The 25,950-nt window shown below is 39.9% G+C and overlaps 1 protein-coding gene across 1 annotated transcript in view; it reads left to right on the forward strand.

Moving 5' to 3' along the window:
* The window catches only part of tox (thymocyte selection-associated high mobility group box), a 250,318-nt gene extending 224,810 nt beyond the window's left edge, over nucleotides 1–25,508 (forward strand). Inside the window, exons 6-9 of the mRNA XM_043689379.1 lie at nucleotides 10,668–10,748; nucleotides 11,533–11,928; nucleotides 18,787–18,932; nucleotides 24,424–25,508. Of these exons, the coding sequence (XP_043545314.1) occupies nucleotides 10,668–10,748; nucleotides 11,533–11,928; nucleotides 18,787–18,932; nucleotides 24,424–24,460 (660 nt within the window). The 3' untranslated portion in view covers nucleotides 24,461–25,508. The remainder of the gene's footprint in view (nucleotides 1–10,667; nucleotides 10,749–11,532; nucleotides 11,929–18,786; nucleotides 18,933–24,423) is intronic.
* The last annotated feature ends 442 nt before the right edge of the window (nucleotides 25,509–25,950 follow it).

A 25,950-nucleotide genomic window follows, 5' to 3' on the forward strand; every position in this document is an offset into this window, starting at 1 on the left:
CCCCTCCTTTCTGCTTTTAGCTCTCTCTTCAGGTCCTTCCTGGCTACCCTATAACTCTCAATCGCCCCAATTGAACCTTCACGTCTCATCTTGAGATAGGCCGCCCTCTTCCATTTAACAAGGGATTCCAATTCCTTATTAAACCACGGCTCCCTCAGACGACCCTTTCCTCCCTGCCTGACAGGTAATTAATTATCAAGGACACTCAATAGTTGCTCCTTGAACAAGCTCCACATATCATTTACACTCTTGCCTTGGAGTCTACTTTTCCAAGCCACACATCCTAAGTCATGCCTCACCGCATCATAATTTCCCTGACCCCAGCTATAACTCTTGCCCTGTCGTCCTCACTTATCCCTCTCCATCACGAGTGTAAAACTCACCGAATTATGGTCACTATCCCCAAAGTGCTCACCTACCTCTAATTCTAACACCTGGCCTGGTTCGTTACCCAGAACCAAATCCAGTATGGCCTCACCTCTTGTTGGTCTGTCTACATATTGTGTCAGGAAACTCTCCTGCACACATTGAACAAACACTGACCCATCTAACGAACTTGAGCTATAGCTTTCCCAATCAATATCAGGAAAGTTAAAGTCCCCCATAACAACCACCCTATTACTGTCACTCATCTCCTGAATCACCTTCCCTATCCTTTCTTCAATGATTCTAGGACTATTAGGAGGCCTGTAAAAGACTCCTAACAGGGTGACCTCACCTTTCCTATTCCTAACCTCAGCCCAAACTACCTCAGATGGCAAGTCCTCATCCATCGTCCTTTCCACCACTGTAATACTTGTGATTAACACAGCTCCACCATAGAACGTAGAACAATACAGCGCAGAACCGACCCTTCGGCCCTCGATGTGGCGCCAACCTGTGAACATGTTTTTTTTAACTGCCTCGATCCTAATCTTTGGAATCCCTGTTTTGTAATGATTGTAACAGGGTCAGCCAGCAGGACCTCATAGAATACGAGTTCCCTGATTGGGCCTGTTAATGTGGTCCAACTAGAGAGCCCTGGCTAACAGGAGTGTCAGAGGCTCTGTTCACTCTGAGAGCTGACTCTGAAGAGGCAGTACTACAGTCAGGGACTTTTCTTGTGTAAATAAAGGGTGACTTGGTGATGGGACACCAGACTCTGTGGAGTGATTTCAATGGCAATGAGAATAAAGCATGTTCTTAAGAAACTCGCTTGTGACAGTTGTCTTTGAGTGAGGTAGGCATGCCTCTGTTTGATAAGCTTAACTCTGCTGATGAAGACTGGGCCCAGTATGTGAAAAGAATGAGCTATTCTTTTTCTGGAATATTGACACTGTGACAGGTGAAAAGAAATGAGCGATCTTGCTGACAGCTTGTGGAGCTGCAGCTTTGTCTGTTATTTCTCTGAGGCACCAGATACTAAAATCTTTCAAGAATTGACAGACATAATTAAGGAATATTACAACCCCAAGCTTCCTCTAATTCGAAGACGGTATCATTTTTACCTAACAATTTGAGAACCAGGGGACTCCACATTGGGATTTTTGACAATGTTAAGGTGACTGGCAGAAACCTGTGTGTTTTGGTTTAACCATTATGAGATGCTGAGAGACTGTTTGCTGTATGGGATTAATGTTGTGACCATGCAAGAGCGCCTACTATCTGAAACCCATCTGGACTTCAAACAGGCATTGCAACTGACATTGTTATTGAAAACTGTGGCAAGTGAATCATTTATTACATCCAATGGAAGTGGATATCCTTGCCAGGCCAACTGAGCTTGGGGAATACCACTTGCGTGATGGCAATTGCACAGCCTCACTCAGGACATATCCTGAACAAAAGGACTCTAGGTCAGCCCCACAGCAAAACCCCAAAACAAAACCAAGCCTCAACCAAATGGTTAAAATTTTCTTCAGGACATGGGCTGGCAAGGAATTGTAATTGCTGCTGGTATGCGGATTTGAGACAGCAAAAGAGTCCCACTAGACCTCAATTGAGTAAGAGAACTCAAAGGCTGATATCTCGGAGAGTGCACACCCTGGAAGGTCCCCTACATCTGGAACAGTTGAGTTGCTGAGCAATATCCAAATCAGAACCAATCAAAATGAACATCTGGTTAAATGGTCACCTGGTTCTAATGGAGGTCAATACGGGTGCAGCTGGATCAGTGATCACAGAACAGATCCAACCCATATGTTTTTGCAAGACCTCAGCTAGACTTAGAACCTATACTAGGGAACCTTTATGGATTAAGGGTACAACTTTGGTTCCGATCTCTGGTTCAGTTAGCACAGATTGTAATAAAAGGCCCAAGTTTGATACGGTGAAATTGGTTGAGAAAGATTCGCCCAGATTGGCTCAACGTTTTTCGATTTTAAAAATGGCTACCTGAGTGAAGTCCTAAAAAAATACCCTGTTGTTTTTCAGCAAGGTCCAGAGACTCATCGAGGCTGAAGGGCCTGAGCTGCTCTGTAATGTTCTATGGAGTCTCAAAGGAGCCAAGGGCACATTGCACCATAACCAGGAAGCAATTCCACAATTCTGCAAGGCCCGCCTTGGGCCATTTGCCTTACGGGCAAAAGTAGAGGCAGAAATCAGGAAGCTCGAAAATGGAGAAACTATCAGACCAGTCCAATTTGTGGAATGGGCAGTTCGAACCGACTGTGAGGCCTGACAGCTCAGTTCACCGCTGTGGGGATCTTAAGCAAACGGAAAACCACTTCCTGCACCTGGATAAATACCCAATCCCTCACACTGAGGATTTATACACAATGCTGGCAGGGGGGTATCTTCATGAGCCATGCGTACTTGCAGTTATGGTTAAACAAGGATTCCCGGAAGTAAGCTACAGAAAGGTTTATACCAATATGCAAGACTGCCATTTGGGGTATCATCATAAGAAAGAAATAGATCTGTTTCTGATGAAAAGCAGATAAAGGGCTATGGGGAGCCGGTAGGAGAGTGGGGTTGAGACCAGGAGAAGCAAGTGCTGAACTGCCTACTTCCACTCCTCATCCCGATGTTCCTATTCATGTTTCTGTCAGGATTCCTCTTAAATATAGCTATTGTATCCACCTCTACCACCAGCTGCGGCAGCGCATTCCAGGCACTTACCACCCTCTGTGTAAAAGACCTGCCTCTCACATCTCCTTTAAACTTTCTCTCTTTGATCTTAAACCTTTCCCCTTTGATCTTAAACCCACATCCCATCGTAATTGACATTTCTATCCTGGGAAAAAGACTCCGACTATCTATCCCTCTCAATTTTGAAAACTTGTATTGAGTCATCTCAGCTTCCAAAGTTCACCTGAAAATAAACCAAGTTTGAAATTGAGAAGGAGAGACCTACATGGTAACTCTAGCTAGTGAAGGAATTGAACTCATGCTATTGGTATCATTCAGCAGCTGTCCAGCCTTCTGAGCTAACTGAGCCCCCAGTAATCTCAGGCTAATACCATGTGGCCATCACCTGGAAACATGTGACCTGTGGAGGCTGTAGCTTACCTTTCAGGTCTAGTCTCCTGATAACTGGCAAAGGGGGCATGGAAGGAAAGAGTTTGGTAAGTTGCCCAAACATTGAATTGAATTGAATTGAATTTATTGTCACGTGTACCGAGACACAGTGAAAAGCTTTGTCTTGTGAGCAATACAGGCAGCTCACAGAGTTAAGTAGCATAGATAGTAAATAATAGGTAATCAGCGGCAAAAACAAAAACACAGGTACAGGCAAATGTTGAGAGTTTGTGAGTCCATTCAGGATTCTAACAACAGTAGGGTAGAAACTGTTTTGAAACCGGCTGGTGCATGTGTTCAGGCTTCTGTACCTTCTCCCCGATGGTAGAGGTTGTAGAAAAACATTGCCAGGGTGGGATGGATCTTTGAGAATGCTGGCGGCCTTTCCTTGACAGTGGACCTGGTAGATGGAGTGTATAGATGGGAGGTTGGCCTTTGTGATTGTCCAGGCCGAGTTCACCACTCTCTGTAACCGTCTCCGATCTTGAATGGTACAGTTGCCATACCAGGTAGTGATACATCCAGACAGAATGCTCTCGATGGCGCACCTATAAAAGTTGGCGAGGGTATTCACCGTCATGCCAAATTTCCTCAGCTGCCTGAGGAAGAAGAGACGTTGTTGGGCCTTTGTAACCAGTGCATCCACATGAAGAGTCCTAGAAAGCTTGTTGTGGATGACCACTCCCAGGAGCTTGACACTCTCCACTTGTTCCACCTCTGTGCTGTTAATGTGTAGAGGGGCATGAGTAACATCACGCCAAAAGTCAGTAATGAGTTCCATGGTTTTGCCAGCATTGAGAGCTCGGTTGTTCTCAGTGCACCATTTTTCCAGGTTTTCCACCTCCCATCTGTAGTCTGTTTTGTCACCATCTGAGATTGGTGGTGTAATCAACAAACTTGTAAATGGCATTAGTCTAGTATTTGGCGACACAGTTGTAGATATAGAGTGAGTATGGAGGGGGCTGAGTACACACCCCTAGATGGGCTCTAGTGTTGAGTGTTAGTGAGGATGAAATGTTGTCCCCAATCTTCACTGATTGTGGCCTGTGGGTCAGGAAACTGAGGATCCAATTGCAGAGAGTGGGGCTTAGTCCAAGATCGCTTGGTTTAGTAATCGGTCTCGAGGGGATAACAGTGTTGAAGGCTGAACTGTTGTCAATGAGTGGGATTCTTTTGTAGCTGTTCTTGATATCAAGAAGTTCTAGGGAGGAATGAAGGGCAAGTGATATGGCATCTGATGTGGATCTGTTGGTCTGATAGGCAAACTAAAGTGGGTCAAGAGTAGTGGGGAGGCTGGTGTTGATTAATGCCATGACCAGCCTTTCAAAGCACTTCATGACCACCAAAGTTAGGGCCACTGGGTGGTAGTCATTGAGACATACTGCATGAGCCTTCTTAGGCACAGGGATGATGTTGGCCTCTTGAAACAGGCCGGGACAGTGGCCTGCTGCAGGGAGAGGTTGAAGATGTCCGAGAAGACCTCTGCCAGTTGATCTGTGTATGCTCTAGGTGCACAGCCTGGTACTCCGTCTGGACCCATTGCTTTCCTTGGATTCACACAAAGGAAAACTGATCTGATTCTGATGCAGTGACTGTTGGAGTAGGTTCGTCAGGACTTGTCGGAATAGGTGTTTCCTCTCCGCCGAAATTCTGCTCAAAGCAAGCATAGAACGCATTGAGACAATCTAGGAGGGATGTGTCATTGTCTCTATCTTGCACTGTCTCTTTTTAGAACCTGTGGTGTCATTCAGTCCTTGCCATAGTCCCCGGGTGTCTGTCTGGGTCTCTAGTTTGGAGCGGTATTGGTCAGTGGCTGTCTTAATGGCTCTGCGAAGGTCATACTTGGATTCCTTATATTTGAGTGGGTCTCCTGATCTGAAGGCCTCACGTCTGATTTTTAGCAGGTTCTGTATGTCCTGATTCATCCGAGCATCGCTTGAATGTTAATGCAGCACCAAGTTGGAATTTTTTCTATCTTCATTCTTTCCCAGCTGCAGTCTGCAAACGGAAGGACGGGCTGGTTCTCAGGCAGAGAGACTGCAGGCAGGAGCCAGAGATCACTCTGCAATAAAAAGGCAGAGTCAGAAGGAAGTGTTGGTGGGGGAGAGGGAGACGTGGGAGAGGTAAGGTCAGAATCTAAAGTCAGGGAAAGGGAGGTGATCCAGGCATCAGGAAAGTGAGGGGAACAGGGCAGTAAGGAAGGTGAGGGGATCAGAGAAGCCAGAGCAAGTTGGGAGTTTGCAGAAAGGGAAAATCCAGGAGGCCAAAGCAGAGGGCAATTGGGTACGAAGACAGGCAGCACCATGGAGACTGGGGTTAGGGGTGAGTGAACACACCTGGAGCAGACTGCAGGTCATGGTCAGGGCACTAGCATAGGTTTGGAGGCCAGAAAATGATCAGAGGTTTCAAGGAGATCAGGAAGAATCAGGGGAGATGAAAGAACAAGGTCAGAAGGCTCATAGGTAGATTGGAGGCTTTGTAAAGGATGAGGCATGGGGTAGGTGTTGTCTGATGAAGGGTGTGTGTGAAGGAGATGTACAAGATCCAGGGGTTCATGGAGAAGCATTTACAGCTTGGATCCATCTAACATCATCTCCCTTTAGCAAGTGAAACTCATCCAGCTAGTGTTGAATTTAAAATGATCAAATATCTGATATGCAGCATCATTGTAATATTCAAATTACTAACCCACCTTCTGGGAGTGAGTTGATCACCCACGCCCTGTCCCAGACTTTGAAGATGAGATTGAGGCTGAGATTCCCACTTTTAACATTCCACTCAACCCACATCTGAACCCATTATTTTGGGATGATCTTCATCATTTTGGGAAAGTGGAGCATAATTTCCAATAGATTCCCACTTTGGGGAACTATAGCTGGTTAAATAAGTGACTGCAGTGATCTGAACAGGGAAGAGGGCAGGCTAGGCTACTGTTGACTTCCTTCTTGGTGAATGAGAAACAGAGAAATGCAAGGCCAAGAAATCAGGCCGAGAGGTTGCAGAGAGGGGTAGGTGGGAGCCTTGTGTTTTTAAGATGAGAGCAGAGCAGGTCCAGGGAAACCATGACAACACTAAAACCTCACTTAAATAGCTAACAGAAACTGACAGCACATGTATGCCATTGAATTGTGGTGGGGATCAGTATTGATGGTCCTCCAAGTATTCAGCTGCTAATTGTAAAGTTAATGTGATGCTGAGGTGGAACATCAGCCATGATTTCGTCGAATGGGAGTGTCGACTCGAAAAGATGAATGACCAATTCCTACTCCTGCTCCTCATTTGTTATGCTTTTATTTTAAATCTGCGTATTGATTTGCATTTGGCCTGGCCTTGTTAAAGTGTTAAATCATTCCCTGTTTAGCAGATTGGAGAATTGCACATGTCGACAAATATGTAATTACCAGATACAGTTTATGAAATAAAGGATTTCCATTGTTATAGCCCCAGGGTCACATTAACAATTATTAGATATGAGTAATAAAAGGAAATTCCTGATTATAAGGCAGATGGACTGTTGAGTATAGGAGTTGGGGGTTCATGTTGTGACTGTAGAGGACATTGGTTGAGCCACTTTTGGAAAACTATATTCAATTCTGGTCTCCCTGCTTTAGGAAAGATGGAGTTAAACTTGAAAGAGAGCAGTAAAGATTTACAAGGATGTTGCCAGGGTTGGAGGGTTTGAGTTATAGGGAGAGGTTGAATAGCCTGAGGCTGTTTTCTCTGGAGTGCCGGAGATTGAGGGGTGACCTTATAGAGGTTTACAAAATCATGCAGGGCATGGATAGGATAAATAGACAAGGTCTTTTCCCTGGGGTGGCGGAGTCCAGAACTAGAGGGCATAGGTTTAGGGTGAGAGGGGAAAGATATAAAAGGGACATAAGGGGCAACTTTTTCACGCAGAGGGTGGTATGTGTATGGATTGAGCTGCCAGAGGAAGTGGTGGAGGCTGGTACAATTGCAACATTTAAAAGGCATCTGGATGGGTATATGAATAGGAAGAGTTTAGAGGGATATGGGCTGGGTGCTGGCAAATGGGACTAGATTAATTTAGGATATCTTGTTGGCATGGACAAGTTGGACAGAAGGGTCTGTTTCCATGCTGTACATCTCTATGACTCTGCTTATCAGAGATATGGACATTGGACAGGTGGGGTTTGCAATCCTTAAGAAAGAGTAAGCTTTATAGTCCAAGGGGCAGAGGAGGAAGGGGGTATGGGATGTGGCGTGTGCCAGTAATCTGAAGGTAGTATCACCTTACTTCCAGCACTTCTAAAATCTTGTGAAAAAATGTTTGCCCATGCCAACCAGTTTATGGTGTAGGAAGGGTCAGGCGATCCTTAATTATTTACATATAGTGGACAGACTTCTGATTTCACTGCCTGGCAACCCTCCATGTCATAGGAGTTATCTTGGGGGTCAGTGAGAAGGTGATGCTTGGGCAACTGAGCATCTCCAAAATCTCAACCAGCTGGGTAATATAAAATCCAGTTCCAGAACTTTGTGATGTCTTCTCCCTTGTATTAGAGTTATTAGGTATCAAGGTCAGCATATCCTTCATCTTTTTGCTGAGTGTCTGTACTTGTTTGTGGCAGTTTAATGATTTTTGCATTTGGATCCCCTCTGACATCTTTTTGACTGTTCCTAGATTTTCATTATTTAGAAAGTGCCCTGTTCTATCCATTTGAGGTTCTCATGTCTGCCTACACTGGAATCTATTTACCACAATTTTGCCTCTTCATTCAATACGTAAATACTGGTTTGTTATTCAATGTTTTCATGTACGCTGCTTACAATGCCACTTATCTTGGTGTCAACAGCAGGTTTGGTTATGTGACTTTCAATCTCAACATCTGAGTCATTAATAAATCCCATAAAGGCCTGAACACAGATCCTTGTGGAATACCATTAATCACATTCTGCTAATCGGTGTACATGTCCATTACTTCACCTGTCCAGTTCATATTGTTCAATCCATTTCTTTCCAGGTCTGTAATTTGCATTCAGTTGCCTGAGTTTCAGCTTCAGTTAGTAGTCTTTTACAAGAAGCATTATCAATACTTGCTGGAAGTCCATTTAAGTAAATGTATAGATACCCAACCATCTGTTACTGAGTCACTTTTTTCAAAAGTTTCAGCCAGTTTTGTCTGGTTAAAGGTTAACGCACTGAAATATTAACTCAATTCCCTCCCCCCCCCAGATGAAATCTGACCCATTGAGTATTTCCAGGGGGTTCTTGATCCTGTATTTATTCTAAATTATTTCACCTTGTTGTGGCTGAGCAGCTGTTTGAGTCTCTGTGGCTGCTGTCCAGAGCTCGGCTCCATTTCCCTCCAATGGGATTTTCTGGATGACATTCTGCGAGGGGCTAGGCCCATACCAGGAGTATAATTTCTAAGTTAATGGCCACTCCATTAGGTTGCAGCTGACTTGGAAAGACCTGGGCCTATCCAGAGGCAAGGATCGGCCAGGAATGTCAACCTCACTATCACTTCAACTGAGATATTAGTATAGCAACTCCCTTGCAGGTGCATATTGAAAAAAACTTGATGTGCCTTACCAAGTTTGCATCCTGAAACTCATCCAAAAATCAAAGATTTTAAAATGCATGTAGAATTCTTCAATTTACCTTCTTTTAGCCCCAGATTGACAGAAAACACAGACCAGGTTTCGGTACTTTACAAGAATAATTATTTATTGAAAATGAACAGTTTTGACCTATTGGTCAACAACTATGAACCATCAACATATTACTTTCCTAGTTAAAACTCAAACACACACACACACATACACACTCTCAATCTTCCTTCTGCAGATACTTCCTCTTGTTTGAAAGAGGCACAGGGTGACTGGTTCCCACTTATCAATTTAAAAATCACACAACACCAGATTATAGTCCAACAGGTTCATTTGGAATTACAAGTGTTTGGACAGCTGCTCCTTTGTCAGGTAGCTAGTGGGGCAGGATCATAGGACACAGAATTTATAGTAAAAGATCAAAGTGTCATATAACTGATGAGATCCCACTTATAAAAGCCAATTATCATATAAATCACTGATTGCAGCAACTGATGAGGGGAAGAAACTGACTAAAACTATCTTCAGGATTAAGATTTTTTTAACTGCAGAGCAAAAATCAGCTCCTTCTCTTCCAGGTGTCCAATGGTTCTGACTATCTTGTTCACACCCTAAAGTGTTCAGTCATCTGAAAGTCAATCACGTAGTTGTTGAGGATTCTGTCATTGATAACTGATCATTATTCTAGAGACTAATTAGCAAATTGTTGACATTCCAAAGATCATTCAACCATAACCTTAGGCTCCAGCTCAACTGTCACTAGGCTTCTACGACTACAGGACCAAGCAGCTGTGTAAACAATACTTACAATGAGTGTGAAGTTAGTTACTTTTAAAAAGTGCAGCAATCCTGCCTCACAGCGCCTGAGACCCGGGTTCAATTCCCGCCTCAGGCAACTGACTGTGTGGAGTTTGCACGTTCTCCCTGTGTCTGCGTGGGTTTCCTCCGGGTGCTCCGGTTTCCTCCCACAGTCCAAAGATGTGCAGGTCAGGTGAATTGGTCATGCTAAATTGCCCGTAGTGTTAGGTAAAGGGTATGGGTGGGTTGCCCTTCGGCGGGTCGGTGTGGACTTGTTGGGCCGAAGGGCCTGTTTCCACACTGTAATGTAAACTAAACTAAACTTAGTTTTTAAAGCAGTTCTATTCCCTTTTTAACTCACAATCAGAGATACAAAAAAAATTGTCTTTCCAAATTAATTCCCCAGTTTCTGTAAAAGGGATTTATTTAATGACAAGCGTAATCATTATTTAAAATGGAACCAAGCCATTGAAAAAATATTCTGATAAAAACAACAAAATTGCTTTTCAGCTGTTACTTTCTTTCAAATTATGCCGATGATCATAAAGATATTTACCATTGGAATAGTAAGGCTTTGAAGGTAATTTCTTCTTTCACATTTTTGAGAAAGGAAGAGTCGAGTAAAGAATATGTTTTGAATTGATGCAGTTGGTTTCAAAGGCCTCAGTTAAAATTATGTTTTTGTTGATCTATCTTAACATTATTAGGATATCCTGCTTGATGGATCATTTTGTGAAATTGCAGCTGTAACCAGCTAATGCTGTCACTTACAAATAATGTGTTACACTGTTTTATAGGTGTACAAAAAGAAGACTGAAGCTGCAAAAAAGGAATATCTCAAACAGTTGGCAGCTTACAGAGCCAGCCTGGTTTCCAAGGTAACCATCCATGTCATCAAAGTTTTCAACATTTTTCTGTCAAATGTCTTCCTCCCTCAATTTAAAAAGGTCTGAGATGAGGAGAAATTCTTTACTCAGAGGGTTGTTTTAGAACTTTTGGAATTCTCTACAACATAGGCCAGACCTGCTGAGTTTCTCCTGCATTTTCTGATTTTATTTCAGATTTTATTTTTATTTTTATTTCATTTTCTGATTTTATTTCTGATTTTATTTCAGATTTCCAGCTGTGCTTTGATTTGCCTTTTGCGACATTAGCACAATTTTCAGTTTATAATGATGTATTATCATGAATTCTAGTGTTACTATGTTTATAGTAAATACTGTCTTCAGATTATTTCTGCATCTATTTGGTGCATTCATATTTGGTAAATATGGCTTTAACTCTGCATACAATAATGAATATGATTAACAGAACTTTTGGTTTTGTATAATGTTGTTATTTCACATATTTGCAAAAAAATTGCTTTTGACATGGAAATTGAGCATAGTATGAATATTATTTTATGTATTCTGATTACTTTGTTTCAGTGATATGTACAGACATAACAGAATAAAGGCACAGCATGGAGTGATAAGAATTCTATACATCAATCTATTGTACATTTAATGCAATTTCTTTAAATAAACCATCTGTGTAGTTCTGCTAATTAAAATGTCAATTGAAGAATACAATAATTATGTAAGAAAATCACCGCTGTATGTTGCAGTCAGTAAGTCCATTATAATCGCTAATAGTTATCTATCCTGGTGATCTTCTCTACAGAGCTACAATGACCCAATTGAGACAAAGACATCCCAGGCTTCTCAGATGATGAATTCAAAGCAGCCAGTGTTTTCTGGTCACTCACAGGCACCATCTCCACTGTACCTTGGTTCAGGTGCCTACCATCAACAGCCTGGTATGAACCCTCATATGTCCACCATGCATCCTAATCTGTCTCGGAGTATTGCCCCCAAGCCCAACGGTCAGATGCCAGTGACTGTTTCTATTGCAAATATGACCGTCTCCCCACGTCCATCTCTTCAGATCAGCCCACCTCTGCACCAACTATCCATGCAACAGCACCAGCTACACCAGCAGCAGAATACTGTTCTCTCTCAGCAAATAGGAAACCACCAACTATCCATGCAGGTTCAGCACTCGCCAACAATGCAGCAGGTTAGTACAAATATAAACTAGTAAAAAACAATAAAACAATGTATTTAGTGTTTAACTGAATATAGTGTTACCTTGATCCATGTCAGAGTGCTGAAAGAACTCTCAACAATCAGGCTGTTCTGCTTTAATGAGTAAAAATCTAGGCTTTAGCCACTGCACTTATTCTGGATAATTTTCCCCAGTTTGAAGACAGTTAGATGGGTGACCATACCTGGGTGCTGTACACTAAGAGTGTTGAGAAAGTAAAGAGAGTAATCCAGCTGCAAGAAAACATCAATCATTCTTCCAAATGAAGCACTGAAAAACATAACTTATTGGGATGTTAATATCTTTCCAGCTGAAAAGAAGTTTCCAAGGAATAAATCATAGTCACTATTGAACAGAAGAAGGCTGTTGAGTTCGTGCTGGCTCTCTGTAGAAAGGTGCAGTCAATCCCCTTTCCATACTTATTTCCTTCAAGTAACCACCCTGTTTCACTTTCAAAACATTCATCAAGACAGGGAATTCCAGGTCAGGACAGTTTGCTCTCATATCTACCCTGCCCAAAGCTCCAAATCTGTGTCTCTTAGTCTTGATGCATCAGCTAATAGGCACAGAATTTCTTTTGTCTTCCTTATCCAAATCTGTCATAATCTGATAGTCAATCTCCTTTGCACCAAGAGAGCAGCCCCAGCTTCTACAACTTAACTTTTTCACGAAAAACCCTCATTCTTGGAACCATTCTGGTAAATCCCCTGTGCACTTCTCTCAAATCCTCACATTCTTTGTTCAGTTTGTTGACCAGACTAAATGTAATACCCCAACTGTGCCCTAATCAGAGCTTTAAAACAGTTCAATAAATCTTTCTTTTGTAGTGCATGCCCTGATTTCAGATCCTATGTGCTTTGGTAATTACTCACAATATCTTCTGCCAGCTTCAATGATCAATACACAAGCATCCTCAGGTTTCTTTGGTCCTATACACTATTTAAAACTGTGCCATTAATTCTTTATTACCTTTCTATATCTGTTCCGCTAACATTTCTCTACATTAACTTCCATCTGCCAATTCTGCTTATCTCTCTGGGTCTTCTTGTGATCGACTCATTGTTTGCCATTTCTCCAAAGTTCTTCCAACTATTTACTACGACTTTTCTGTCCTTCAGCCACTTTCTTATCCAAGCTGACACTGACCCTTTATTCTGTGAGCTCAGATATTGCTTTATTGCTTGTTAAGTGGCATTTTGTCACAGCTGTCTTATACTCACTTCCAACAGCATCTATTGCTGTTGCTTCATCAACTCTATGAATCGAACACAATTTCCCTTTTACAAACCTATGTTGAATATCCTTAATCATCGTAAACCTCTCCAATTGTCTGTTAATATTTTTCTTAATTATTTTTCCTGAAATCTTATCCACCATGGATGGTAGGCTGACCACCTTGTAATTACCAGATTGCCTTTATAAATAGTTTTTAATCAACCTGTTCAGAGATGACACTTGAACCTAGACCTTCTGCCTCAGAGATAGGGATGTACCAATGTTACACAAAACCCCTTAGATTTCCCTTTCTTAAATAGAGGTGTCACATTATTATTCTTCAATCATTTGGTACCTCCACATATCTCATGAAGAGAGGAAGATTAAAACAAGGCCTTTCACTATTTTCACCCTAAGTTTCTTGAACCAATCATCTAGATCAAGTGATCTACCCACTCTCAGTGATGCCAACCTCCATCCAATCTATTAATTTTCACCTTATCCATTAGCTTCAGATTCTCCGCTTTTAGTAAGACGTATCAAGGGAAAAAGAGAAACATTTCTTACGTATGGTCACTGCCTTTGCGTATAATTTTCTTGATTACTAATTGACTGCTGGGATAGGGACATTTAGATACTTCACCAAAACACACATTTTTCAGATGAAAGCATCGACAAGAAAAAGCAATAAACTATTTCACGGTGGAAAGCATGAAGGTCCTGTCTTTGTGCTTCACTCACATATATACATATTCAATCATCTGACAATGGATAACAATCATGAGCATTAATCCAAGTAAAGTTCTTCCTGAGCCCAGGCTTGCTGAGGCTGTTCGTAATTTCCTAACCAATAAATCTGATGCCTTCTGAACTTAATGGCATAGCACTTCATAAAGCAAAGTTCTTCAAAAGAAGAAATCTACATTTCTAACTATTAAATCTCTGTGGAAAATTCGACTATGGGGGATTCATAGAATCCCTACAGTGTGGAAACAGGCCATTTAGTCCAACAAGTCCACGCAGGCCCTCCAAAGAGTAGCCCACCCTACCCTATTACTCTACGTGTACCCTTAACCTACACATCCCTGAACACTATGGGCAATTTAGCATGGCCAATTCACCTTACCTACACATCTTTGGATTGTGTGAGGAAACTTGAGCACCCAGAGGAGACCCATACTGACACAGGGAGAATGTGCAAACTCCGCACAGACAGCTGCCTGAGGCTGGAATCAAACCTAGGTCCCTGGCGTTAACTGGAGATAGGCAGCAGTGCTAACCGCTGAGCCACCATGCCGAGATTGTTGCAGTATTATTTTGACTCTAGTCATTTTCAATCACTATAATTACAGCTAGGTAAAAAAAACATGCTTTTCAATCTAGTCTTGTTGAATATGCTCAATTTAATATGATGCAACGTATTTAATATGTGGCATTACTTTAAAGGTCATATATTATATCATTATGAAAGAATACTAGCTAAATTCTGAATTGCATATAGAGATCCTGTAGGGATTGAGAATACTCCAGGTCTAAAAATACTAAAGTCACAAAGCTGGAATATTTGTTCAGATAACCAATCCTCCTTGTTATTCTGTTCACTGCTACAAAAAGAATCTCCAAAATGAAATCATTAATATCTGTCGACTTGCTGTATAACCTTGTGGAAAAATCTTTGTATGATATTACAAAGACAGATTTTCAATTTTCTCATGTAATAAACAGATGTGTGTGGATTTGGATGTAATTTCAAGGTTGTAAAAGAAAACAAAATCACATTGAGATTGATGAATAAATCAGCCACGAAGACAAAAAGCCCTGATGCCTGATGAAACCACCTCTTCAGATAGGCAGGAAATGAAATTAGCTCACAGTAAAGTGCAGAGATGAAGATCAGTGTACTGTTTTGCTGCAGGCTTCATAAGACTTAGCACAGCAGCAGAGCAAATTGCTAAGACTCAAAAATCTAATTACAGAGCAAATGCCCCCTCTGACATCAAATTAATCTCTATCAGAACCCCTTTTTGATTCCAGGCTAACACATGAAAATGAAATTTAAAATTCTAGGCATGGATACCACCAATCACAGAAAAACATCTGGTAATTGTTGCAGCTGTATCAAACTGTAAAATGTCCAGTATTGTGTAATTAGAAGTCTTTGCATTAATTTTTAAGCTCAATTTATCTTTCATCAAATTCATGAGTGGCTGATAGAGAACAGTCATTGCAGTTTTATTGGCACAGTATTCTAGTTCAGCTCTCTTAATCTGAAGAGAGTTTTTGAACACAAACTACATCCATTTCATTTGTAATCTTATCCTAAGAGAAGTGGAAATGTGACCAAATTCAATAGCATAGTCTGAACCTTGAGAGACTTCAAAACAAAGCCTGAAAAGTATACAGACAAGCTCTATCTTTTTAGTATAAATTGCATCCAACACAAGTTTCAGAAGTGAAGTTGGAACATCTTATTACCTCATATTACTAGCCTGGAGAGTTCAATGACCTGTGTTAAGTGTATTTGCTTGAAACAAAATTTCCCCTAACAAATGCATTTTGTTTTGTATATGTATACATCTACTTGTAAGATTTGTCATTATATTTTTGAATACCCAGTGTTTCTGCATAAAGTAATGATGTCTTTCTGCATTCATTAACCTACTTTTTCTGGAACTGCCTGAGATTGTTTTTAGGATTTATTTTCTGTGAACTTCCTATAAAAACTGTTAAACTGAATTTTTGGTTAGATGAGCCTCCTGTAGATAAAAGAGAAGCAGATGGTGCCTTTGTAAGTGAAGGAAGGAGAGTAGTTTGGAGAACAATACATTAATAGATAGAGTTAAATAAAATACCCAGCCACCTGCTGCCTGCTCTTTCAGCCAGATCTAAATGTATGTTCCAGAGATTAACTCCCATTGCATTTATATTTATCAAGATTAAAATAGTATTGACAGCCAGAAAAAAACAATAAGCACTTCATCTCATCCTTTTTTCTCTTTTAAACTTCAGTCAACTCAAGTTGTTTATTGAATTAAATGTCAAAACAAATGCATACATTTTCATATATTTTAAACTGCCAATACAAATATTCTATGCTGATAGATGTCAATTTAAGGAAATAACCATAAATATTAATTTTAGGCATTTCAGTAATCAACAACAACCTTGTTTACAGGATTGTTGTTAACTACTGCTCCAGGAATGTTAAAACTTTTAAAAGGTAGCCAAGTCTAGCAATAAAAATAGAAATTACTGGCAGAATTCAGCAGGTCTGGCAGCATCAGTGGCAAGAAAACAGAGTTAATTGTTCCAGTCCTGTGATGCTTCATCAGCACCGGACTCCAAACTTCAACTCTGTTTTCTCTCCACATAGCTGCTGAGTTTCTCCAGTAATTTCTATTTTTGATTCAAGTTTTCAGCACCAGCAGGTCTTTGTTTTATTAAAGGTTTCTCTAAGCTTCTGCTTCCTCCTTCTTTAGAGTGCTTACCTGACACACAATTTGTGCTGTACTAGGAAGCAAGTCTCTATATCACGGCCTCTTCCATCTTGTTTATCTATCACAAGAAAGTCTAAGAAAACAGCTTGGAATAGCTTATACCCTGACTTGCCCTTTCTTTTCTCTCCTTCAAGAAATGTCTGGTACCTGCTGAAATCAGGAACTGATCATTCATTGACATGAATGTGTATCTTACCTGTTTGTGGCATAGAAATTTCACCGTCATTGCATTGCAAAATCTTTATATGCTGAATTGTTTCCATTAACCAGCTTTTCTCTTGTGAAAAGGCAGCCTGGCAATAGCAGAATAATGTCACTAAATTACATACTCCATTTTTATTTTGACCATGTTTAGACAAAATTCTGCCCCTCACATAAGGCTGAGGCTGTGTGGTCAGACAGTTTGTAGCGTTGCACAGATGCTGCAGTACTACATTAGCAAGTGCAATATAATAATTACATTAAAGATTTAGGACACATTGAAATAAATTAATTGCGTTTCCCCAACCTGTTACTTAAATATTTCAGAGAATATGAGCTGACTGGAAAGGTTTGGAGAAGTGTTTTTGTATTTATAATATGGTTCATCAATGGAAATACATCCCCCTACACTTGACAAAATTAATCAAAAAAATGCAATCAATTCAACAGAAAGAAAAATACAATGAGGAAGTGAAGAATAAGATGATTTATAAAACTGAAAATTACCCGCGACATTCCAGTAGCCTGCTGGTAGTAAAGTGTAGGTTTTGGTGAGGTCGGGTTGAAATGGAGCCAGAATTGGCTGTACTGTGTCAGTATCCACCAGAGATTGGAGGTGAAGTTAGGGGTAGAGACATTAATTACATTTGGAAACTGTTCTGATTGGAAAGTGACATTTGGAATTTGTATTATGAAAGTATTTACATATTGTGGTTCTGTTCCCCGAGCTGGAAATTTTTGTTGCAAACGTTTCGTCCCCTGTCTCGGTGACATCCTCAGTGCTTGGGAGCCTCCTGTGATGCGCTTCTGTGGTGTTTCCTCCGGCATTTATAGTGGCCTGTCCCTGCCACTTCCGGTTGTCAGTTTCAGCTGTCCGCTGTAGTGGCCACTATAAATGCCGGAGGAAACACCACAGAAGCGCTTCACAGGAGGCTCCCAAGCACTGAGGATGACACCTAGACAGGGGATGAAACGTTTGCAACAAAAATTTCCAGCTCGGCGAACAGAACCACAACATCGGCGAACAGAACCACAACAACGAGCACCCGAGCTACAAATCTTCTCACAAACTTTGAGTATTTACATATTTTTGAACAAGGCGTGCTCTGACAAGGTACTGCCCTGCCCACGCAGAGCCCCACCCATCTGCCCCCAAGACAAGCTGTATCTTTAAATAATGTAAGTTGCTTCCTGGAGTATAGGAGCACCTTGATTCCAGAATGTGGGATAACATCAGGGAGCCACCCTTTTCTTGTATATCATTGTTATCTTTACAACTGTGTGAGCAAACTGTTGTGTTATTAACTGTATCAGGGATCCGAAATAGCAAACTGCCCATCTGCTGGATCAGTTTGTGGGTTCTCAAAGACTACAAGTTAACAAACATACCATTAATGTAAGATGCCAATGGATTTATTCATTATTACTCTTCTATTGCTAACAATTTTTTTTTGCTCTCAGTATTAATTTTGAATTTTTAAATGTTTTGTCTTTACTAATATAAGTGAATTGGTTTTGGATGTTATCAAATATTTTCTCAGCAGCTATGGACAGGGGAATAGTACAGAACAGCAAATATAGTAAACCAATACGCTTGTAGTAGGATAGAATTTGACATTAAAGGTGCCCTTAAAAAAGTAATTGCATGGTGTAAATAGCAAGCCGTTTGAAGCTTCAAAGATCAACATTCATTCAACAATTGGAGTGTCTTCCTGGTATTGTAAATACATTGTTAGTTAAAACACAAAATTGATCTTTTTGCTTCTCTTTTCCCTCCCCCCACCAATCCCATCAGAATGATTATTTGTCAACAGGAAGCTTTAGAGTATAAAAATCTCAGTGAATTCACTTTTGATCTTATTCTTTTCATTGTTTCATGATTGACAACCCTGAAAATCCTTGTTATTTTCTGCTTCAGGGGTTCTTACAGTCTGAGTTTCAGAACATAATGAACTCAACATCTACAGCTGCACCTGTTGCTACTCCGACAATGGACTGCATTCGCTCAGTTTGCCGGAACCCCCCACCCCAGAGCGTTGACTGGAATGAATACTGCAATAATGGGTTAGTGGTCAGGAGTGGCACATCAAGCCAGAACCATGACTTTGCATTTTAAATGGAGTCAAAGGATTCTGATTTCATCCTTAAATAATATTTGTTGGTTGCATTAAAGGATAGGTAAAATATAGGAAGAATTATATTTTGAATTATATTATAGAATTATATTATAGAGTATATATTATATTATAGAACTATAAGCATTTCATATTTTGAATACTTGTGCAACAAAATATTCAGTAGTTTTGAAACAATTAGGTTAGCAGTGATTTATCTTGATACATTTACCAGGAAATAAAAAAGCATGTTAACATTGGGGTTTGCCAACCCTGCAGGATTTTCCTCAAACAACCAGGAATTAAATATTAAATTCCAGTTGAGCAACCTCAGAGCAACATCGCAGAAGCAATTTTTTTAAAGTTTTATTCGAACACTATCAATTATTAGTTACTAATGTATTGGAGACAGGAAAAAAAGCTTTCAGTTTTAGTGGGGGTGTTGAAGGTGGGAGGTGGGAGGTGGGAGGTCATCAGATGAAACCTGCAGAAATATGCCTAAACAGTTACACCTGTGTGTGTGTGTCTGTGTGCGCATGTGTGTGTGTGTGTGCATGCGTGTGTGTGTCTGTGTCCCTACATATTATATCTGCTTACACTGCCTGCCAACTTCATACCTGCACATTTTAATGGCAACTGCCCATGTTTGATACCCTCATACCAGCATTACAAGCTTCCATTATAAAACCCAATAAAGTGTAGGCATTTATACTGGATTTATAAATTATGTTAATTTATAATTTATAATAGAGCTACAAAATTGCTGGGCATTTCCTTGAGTGTTTCTTGATTATCTGATATAGATTCATTCAGAGGTTGGTTATGAATCTGGGGTATCTATTAATCTTGTCTCCAAAGTGATAGCAACTGATTGGGAAAAACCTCAAGGAATTTATAATCGCACAATTTTAAAATAAATACTGAATTAACTCTCCATGTCCAAGCCCAATTATCTGTGTCTTGTAACCCCCCTTCATCTGTAAATGACCTAATTATTATTCAAAATCACGGGAAAACAATATAAGTCCACATAGTTAGGCACAGTCTTATAGACACCTGGTGGTGAATGAGCTGGAACATGACACATTCTCATTCAAGGCCAGAACAATGGAAGGAACATGCATGTCTATAATTGATGCTGAAATCAAGTTAATTATTTCCTCATTCATTAAAATCTCCTTTTCATAAGTAGTCCAACAAACTAAGAAAATGAAAACAATTTCTGCTTTGTTTGGGAAGCAGTGAGATTATTCTAGAGTGATAATACAAAATGGACAATGGTAAATGGACAGCCTGATTTATATAACACCAACCAGGTGCAGGATACCAGTGCCTGAAATTTATTTTTGTTGCGCTCGCCTTAGACCAATAAAACAAGTCTGATTTCTCTGCCTTAGGTAGGTCAGCATTAACACTCTGCCCATTCTGTTGATTTTATAGAACGATAAAGATGTGAAACAGGATGAAAAGGGTAAATTAAACAATGAGAATAGCATCTTGAGGTTCACAATTATAATCTAAAAGAGGGCAAGTTAAAGATAGTCAGAAGACCTTCTACACGCAGTAATTTTCAGATAGAATAATCTCCCAGATAGACTCACCGGAAACACAAACTTGAGAATCATTCCAGAACCAAGTGGATGTGACCGCAGAGGGACTGATGGATGAGCTGTGGTCATGGTCATCCATAATCTTGTGATTAATAAATAGTGGTGTAGCTACCATTGCCTCCATACCATGAACAAATAATAAAAAATGTGAGGAATGTTTCTTACAGCATTTCCCAATGTTCCAGAGTGTTTGCTGAGCCAATGTAAATGAGTGATAAAAGTAGACAAATTAATTCAGAAAGAGAAAAACAAAAGAACAGCAATTGGTGTTGGATATTGGTGTTGGATATTGGTGTTGGATATTGATGTTGGATATTGGTGTTGGATATTGGTGTTGGATATTGGTGTAACTAAATATAAGGTTGATGCATATTGGAATAGCAAATATCTACACAATCCATTAGCAGCACTCAATAAAACTGGATACTATTTATGATCAATCATTGACATTTTCGTGCCAAGGAACAGTATTTTATGTCTTCCCTCTATGGTAGATTTGGAAGCAGGAGGAGCATTAATCAGGTGGGGACCCTGCCACCTTATATAAGATGACAGAAAATCTCACACTCAGCCTTCCCACCTACTGCCAATAAATGGTAATTATGTCCTAAAGCCCTGATATTAATCCAGCAGTGGGTGTGCCTGTTGCCACACTGGGAACATGGTCTGTAAACCTCCGAGGGTTTCTTGTGGTTTCCAGGGGATAGGCTCATTCTTTATACAAAAGAACTCAGTGCCCAATCAAGGGACCTAGCATTATCCAAGCCCAGCCACCTCCTTTCCCTAGATACCAACACCGCTCACTCCCACCACCATGACTCCCTACCAACACCTGTTGCTTCCATCCCTGTGACTTCATACCACATAACTGCTCCCATCATCACTTAGCTCTGGTCTAGATCCAGAATTTTCAGTGGGTGTTGTTCTGGCAGGAGCCTCCACCAACTGGAGAAAGGAAGAACATTCACTTTTTCAAAAATGACTCACTAGGCACCTGGAGGCTTGAACTCCATAATGGTTCATCAATCACCTTTGAAATTCCAGTTAAATTCCCACAGAATTTCAGCTCCCTGGTTTTTAATGAATTGGAGAGTTCTGATAATAGCGTAATAGAGTCATAAAGCGTGGAAACAGGCCCTTCGGCCTAACTCGTCCATGCCGACCAGGTTTCCTAAACTGAACTAATCCTATTTACCTGCGTTTGGCCCATGTCCTTCTAAACCTTTACCATTCATGTACCTGTCCAAATGTCTTTTAAATGGTAATTGTACTCACCTCTACCACTTCTTCTGGCAGCTTGTTCCATATACGTACCACCCTCTGAGTTAAAAAGTTGCCCCTCTCTCACCTTAAAACTGTGCTGTCTAGTTTTGGATTCCCCTGCCATGAGGAAAATACCTTGACTATTCACCTTATCCATGCCCCTCATGATTTTATAAACTTCTTTAAGGTCATTCCTCAGCCTCCTAGAAAAATACATAATTGGTGCTGGAAATGGGATAGAGGGTATCAGTGGATGACAGAGGGGTGAAGGCTAGAGATAAGAAGAACTTTGAATTTTGTAAAATTCTTTATAAGGAATAACAATTATTTAGGACAAACCTAGATCTGGATATTCAAAATGTAGACCCATGATATGATAAATTCGGCATCATATGTGAAAAGGGCGACCAGTTTCTTGATTTAGCCCCTGGTTTTAAACTTAAATAATCGAGATCCTAGACTGAATGTAAATATATTGTTTATGTTTTCATACATCTGGGTGCCATTGCTGAGCTGTTTGGTCATTTGCAAGTCTCAGCAAGCTGACTGTGATCTCCAGAAATATGTGCCACAGAACAGGTTTACTAGCTCCTGAATCAGTGAGTCCAAAACAGCCATCAGCAAAAAACCACATCCACAGGATTCAGGCAGTCTTGGTGTTCAGCGATGAAAAATATTGCTTGGGGTCGTGAGACACAAAATTCACAATAAAGTCTCCATCAAACAGCATAATGTCACAAAGTCCATGGAAATTACTATGGTCTATTTGACGATTAGTCTCCAAATAAGTATAGGTGATTGCCTGTGTGGTTTAATGTGCCATTTGAACATTTCTGATGGGTTGTCTTATCTAATGTTGTATGTTTGACTCCATTAATGGAAGAAGTATAGTTCAATTGTAAATAATTGTTCTAATCTTGTTTTTAATGAGAAAGGCAAAGTATTGTGCTTTGCTTTCTCTTCCTCATAATTTCATCGATATCAGTAGAATTGAGGGACTGTGTGACATTTTTCTTTATTGGATTACACTAATCAGCTGTAATTGTAAATGACCATTCATTAAAATTCAGATAAAGCACGGAACACCTTTTTATTGGTGTCAAGGGAGGGACAATAAATCTGACCCAGCAATGAAGCCCATATCCCATCAATGAATGAAACCAAAATCTTCAGATCTAACAGCAATTAAACCAAGAATTGGTTTCAGAAATATGCCACATGTAGGAACACAAGGAAAGGATTAGAAAGGACCAGTTGACCTGTAGGAACATAATTGCCTGAGAAATCAAGTTGCTGCATTTTAAATAGCCTTTTATTTTGTTTTGTGGCAAACTATTTGTGATACTTGCAATTCAAAACATTCACAGGTAGATATTAGTGAATCAGCAAGAGTTAGTCAAATTGTCAGAAACTAAGGAAGTATAACATAAACTGTTTTATAACGAGTCAATTGGCAATTTGCAGTTGTAGTCTCGCTAGATTACAAATGGACCAATGACAATAATAATATAATCTGATGTGTTCATAGCCCAAAACAGGAAGATAGATTATGTTATTATTGTTATGAGCAGTCAATTTTTGTAATGATAAATAGAACCATTCTAGTATGTCCCAAAGTAGCACTAAATAAGACGTTGTACTGAACCCACTGGACCTCAGTCTTAGGAACCAGATGAAGCAGCAAATCAGAAAAGGCAAGTTTCAACAGGGGACAGACTGCAGTAAAAACAATTCAATGATGATCAAGAATTTAAAGATAGTCTTGCTTCTGTTTCAGCAAAAGCATATGATTGCATTTTGTTGTGATGGCACAAGACCAATAGCGAAGCAACTGACTTGCTTATGCACAAAACTTGCAAGTTTAGTAACACTAAGGAGGAAACTGATAAACGTACAGAGATATATGAAGTGATTTGTTATGAAGAATAAGGAGGGACAGAGGGCTGGATTTTTGTGTTCTTGGTGTGTGACAGGAGTTGGGGAATTTCCAGAGTCAGTGTGCACTTCAGGAGAAAGTGCCTTAAAGGGTGTGATTTTTGTATCGGGGAGTGCAGTCTGCTGTAATGGGCACTGATCTGATGCACCAGAGCATAAAGTCACCCTTATGATGCCTTCACATGACAAGGAATATTATCAATACACATATGTCGTTGAGCAAGTGTTTTTGAGCATATTCATTTGTATCTTAAACACTTTGCAAAAAACAAATTGTACTTATTTCTGACAAATATGCAAAATGTTGGAAAAACCCACCTGGTTCACTAATATCCTTTAGGAAAGGAAACTACCATCCTTACCCAATCTGGCCTACATGTGTCTCCAGACCCACAGCAATGTGGTTGACTCTCAACTGCCCTCCAGGCAATTAGGGATGGGCAATAAATGCTGCCCTAACCAGCGATCCCACATCCCATGAATTTAAAAAGTGTGCACTGACATTGATACATATGGTATCAATGATAGTTGGCTCCTGTTTAAACAAACACTAGAAGGCACATATAATTGTTGCATTTTATTTGCCTCCATTTATTTCTTGTAAAAATTAACAATTATCTTCTATTTCTTTAGAAGTTTGCAGAGGGATAAAGCACTCTACCTCACCTGAGGATATAGCGTTCTTTCCTATGATGACTGCAGGGAAGTCTTCAAATATGGATTGCATCAAGGCAGTTCTGTGACCTTTTAGACAACAAGTCGCTAAGCACTTAGATCTTTAAGCTTGCACTTAAACCTGTGGGATTGCCCAATTGACAAGACATTATTTTGCTTCTTTCCATCGAAGATTATTATTGGACAAATGTCCCTCTTCATTTCTGAAGAAAACCTGGATCATTTTGCTTACTGTTGGTTTTGCTGTGGAGTGCTGCTGTAGTGAACTGCCTTAGCAATTTTATGTCATACTAGGAACATAATCCTAGACCTTCCATCAGTTGTTAATAGTTAACCAGTGAAACCATTTGCTGATGGATAGAGCACTCATAGCAAGTTTGTAAATAGGGTCTGTGTTGCACTCTGTTAGAGTATAAAATGATAAAAAGGTTTTCCTAGTTAAAATGTAACTTTATACTGACGCTGTTCAGTGAGATTATATCATTTAAATGGGACCAGATTGGCAAGATTAGTATTTTTTGCTTAATTTGTAAGAAAATGGTTTCATAGTTATATATTTGCAAAATTGCTTCCAACAGTTTTATTAAGCAATCCCAAATTGTCTCATAGAATAGCATGAACAGTTTTTAAGTGTTTGAAAAAAAAACACATTTATTTTGTACTACATAGATGTTTTTGTATCTTCTATGGTGTAATGGGTAGTAATTATGTCACTCCATACTTTTGTGTAAAACAAAAACTGCCAAATGCTTCTCTGGTGTTTATTAGATACAGCTAAGTTATAACCTTGACATATGGCTATATATAATTGTTTCTTCATAATGTATGTCCATATTTAATCTTTTTTTAATGGAAACTGTTACGCCTATTTATGAAATAATAAATAGAGGTGTTTGTAAGTAATTTTGTAAGCATCAAAAACTATTTCAGGTGCCATTTAACTTTGCTGGCACAATAAGTCTCAAACTGTGTGATTATGCTTACCATTTTGATTTAGTTTCTTCAGTAATAATAAAATAAACAAATCTGGATTTCTTCTTTGCAGAAAAAAATGATCCGAGCGTTCCTGTTTTTATTTGTATTTGATCTTTTATAAATATATTTGCTTTTTGTTCTGAAAATATAAAATATTAGATGCAAAATTTGACTAGCTCAGTGCTACAGGTACCAGTTGAGGAGAAAAATGGTGTCTTTGCCATGATTTCAAGGCATTAGTGTCAACATTTCATGGAAGAAATACTGGGAACATAGAGAGTAAGCAAGTTCTGACTTGTGTCAGTGTCCAGTGCTGAAGCAACACATAGAAATATAGAAGGTAGGAGCAGGAGTAAGCTGTCAACTCCCTGAACCTGCTTTACCCGTCAATTTGATCATGGCTGATCATCAAGCTCAATTCTATAATCAGTCCAAAGATGTGCAGGTTAGGTGGATTATCCATGGCAAGTGGTGGTGGGGTTTGAGTGGGATGCTCTTCAGAGAGTCAGT

The sequence above is a fragment of the Chiloscyllium plagiosum genome, chromosome 4, assembly GCF_004010195.1.
Source record: "Chiloscyllium plagiosum isolate BGI_BamShark_2017 chromosome 4, ASM401019v2, whole genome shotgun sequence".
NCBI lineage: Eukaryota > Metazoa > Chordata > Chondrichthyes > Orectolobiformes > Hemiscylliidae > Chiloscyllium > Chiloscyllium plagiosum.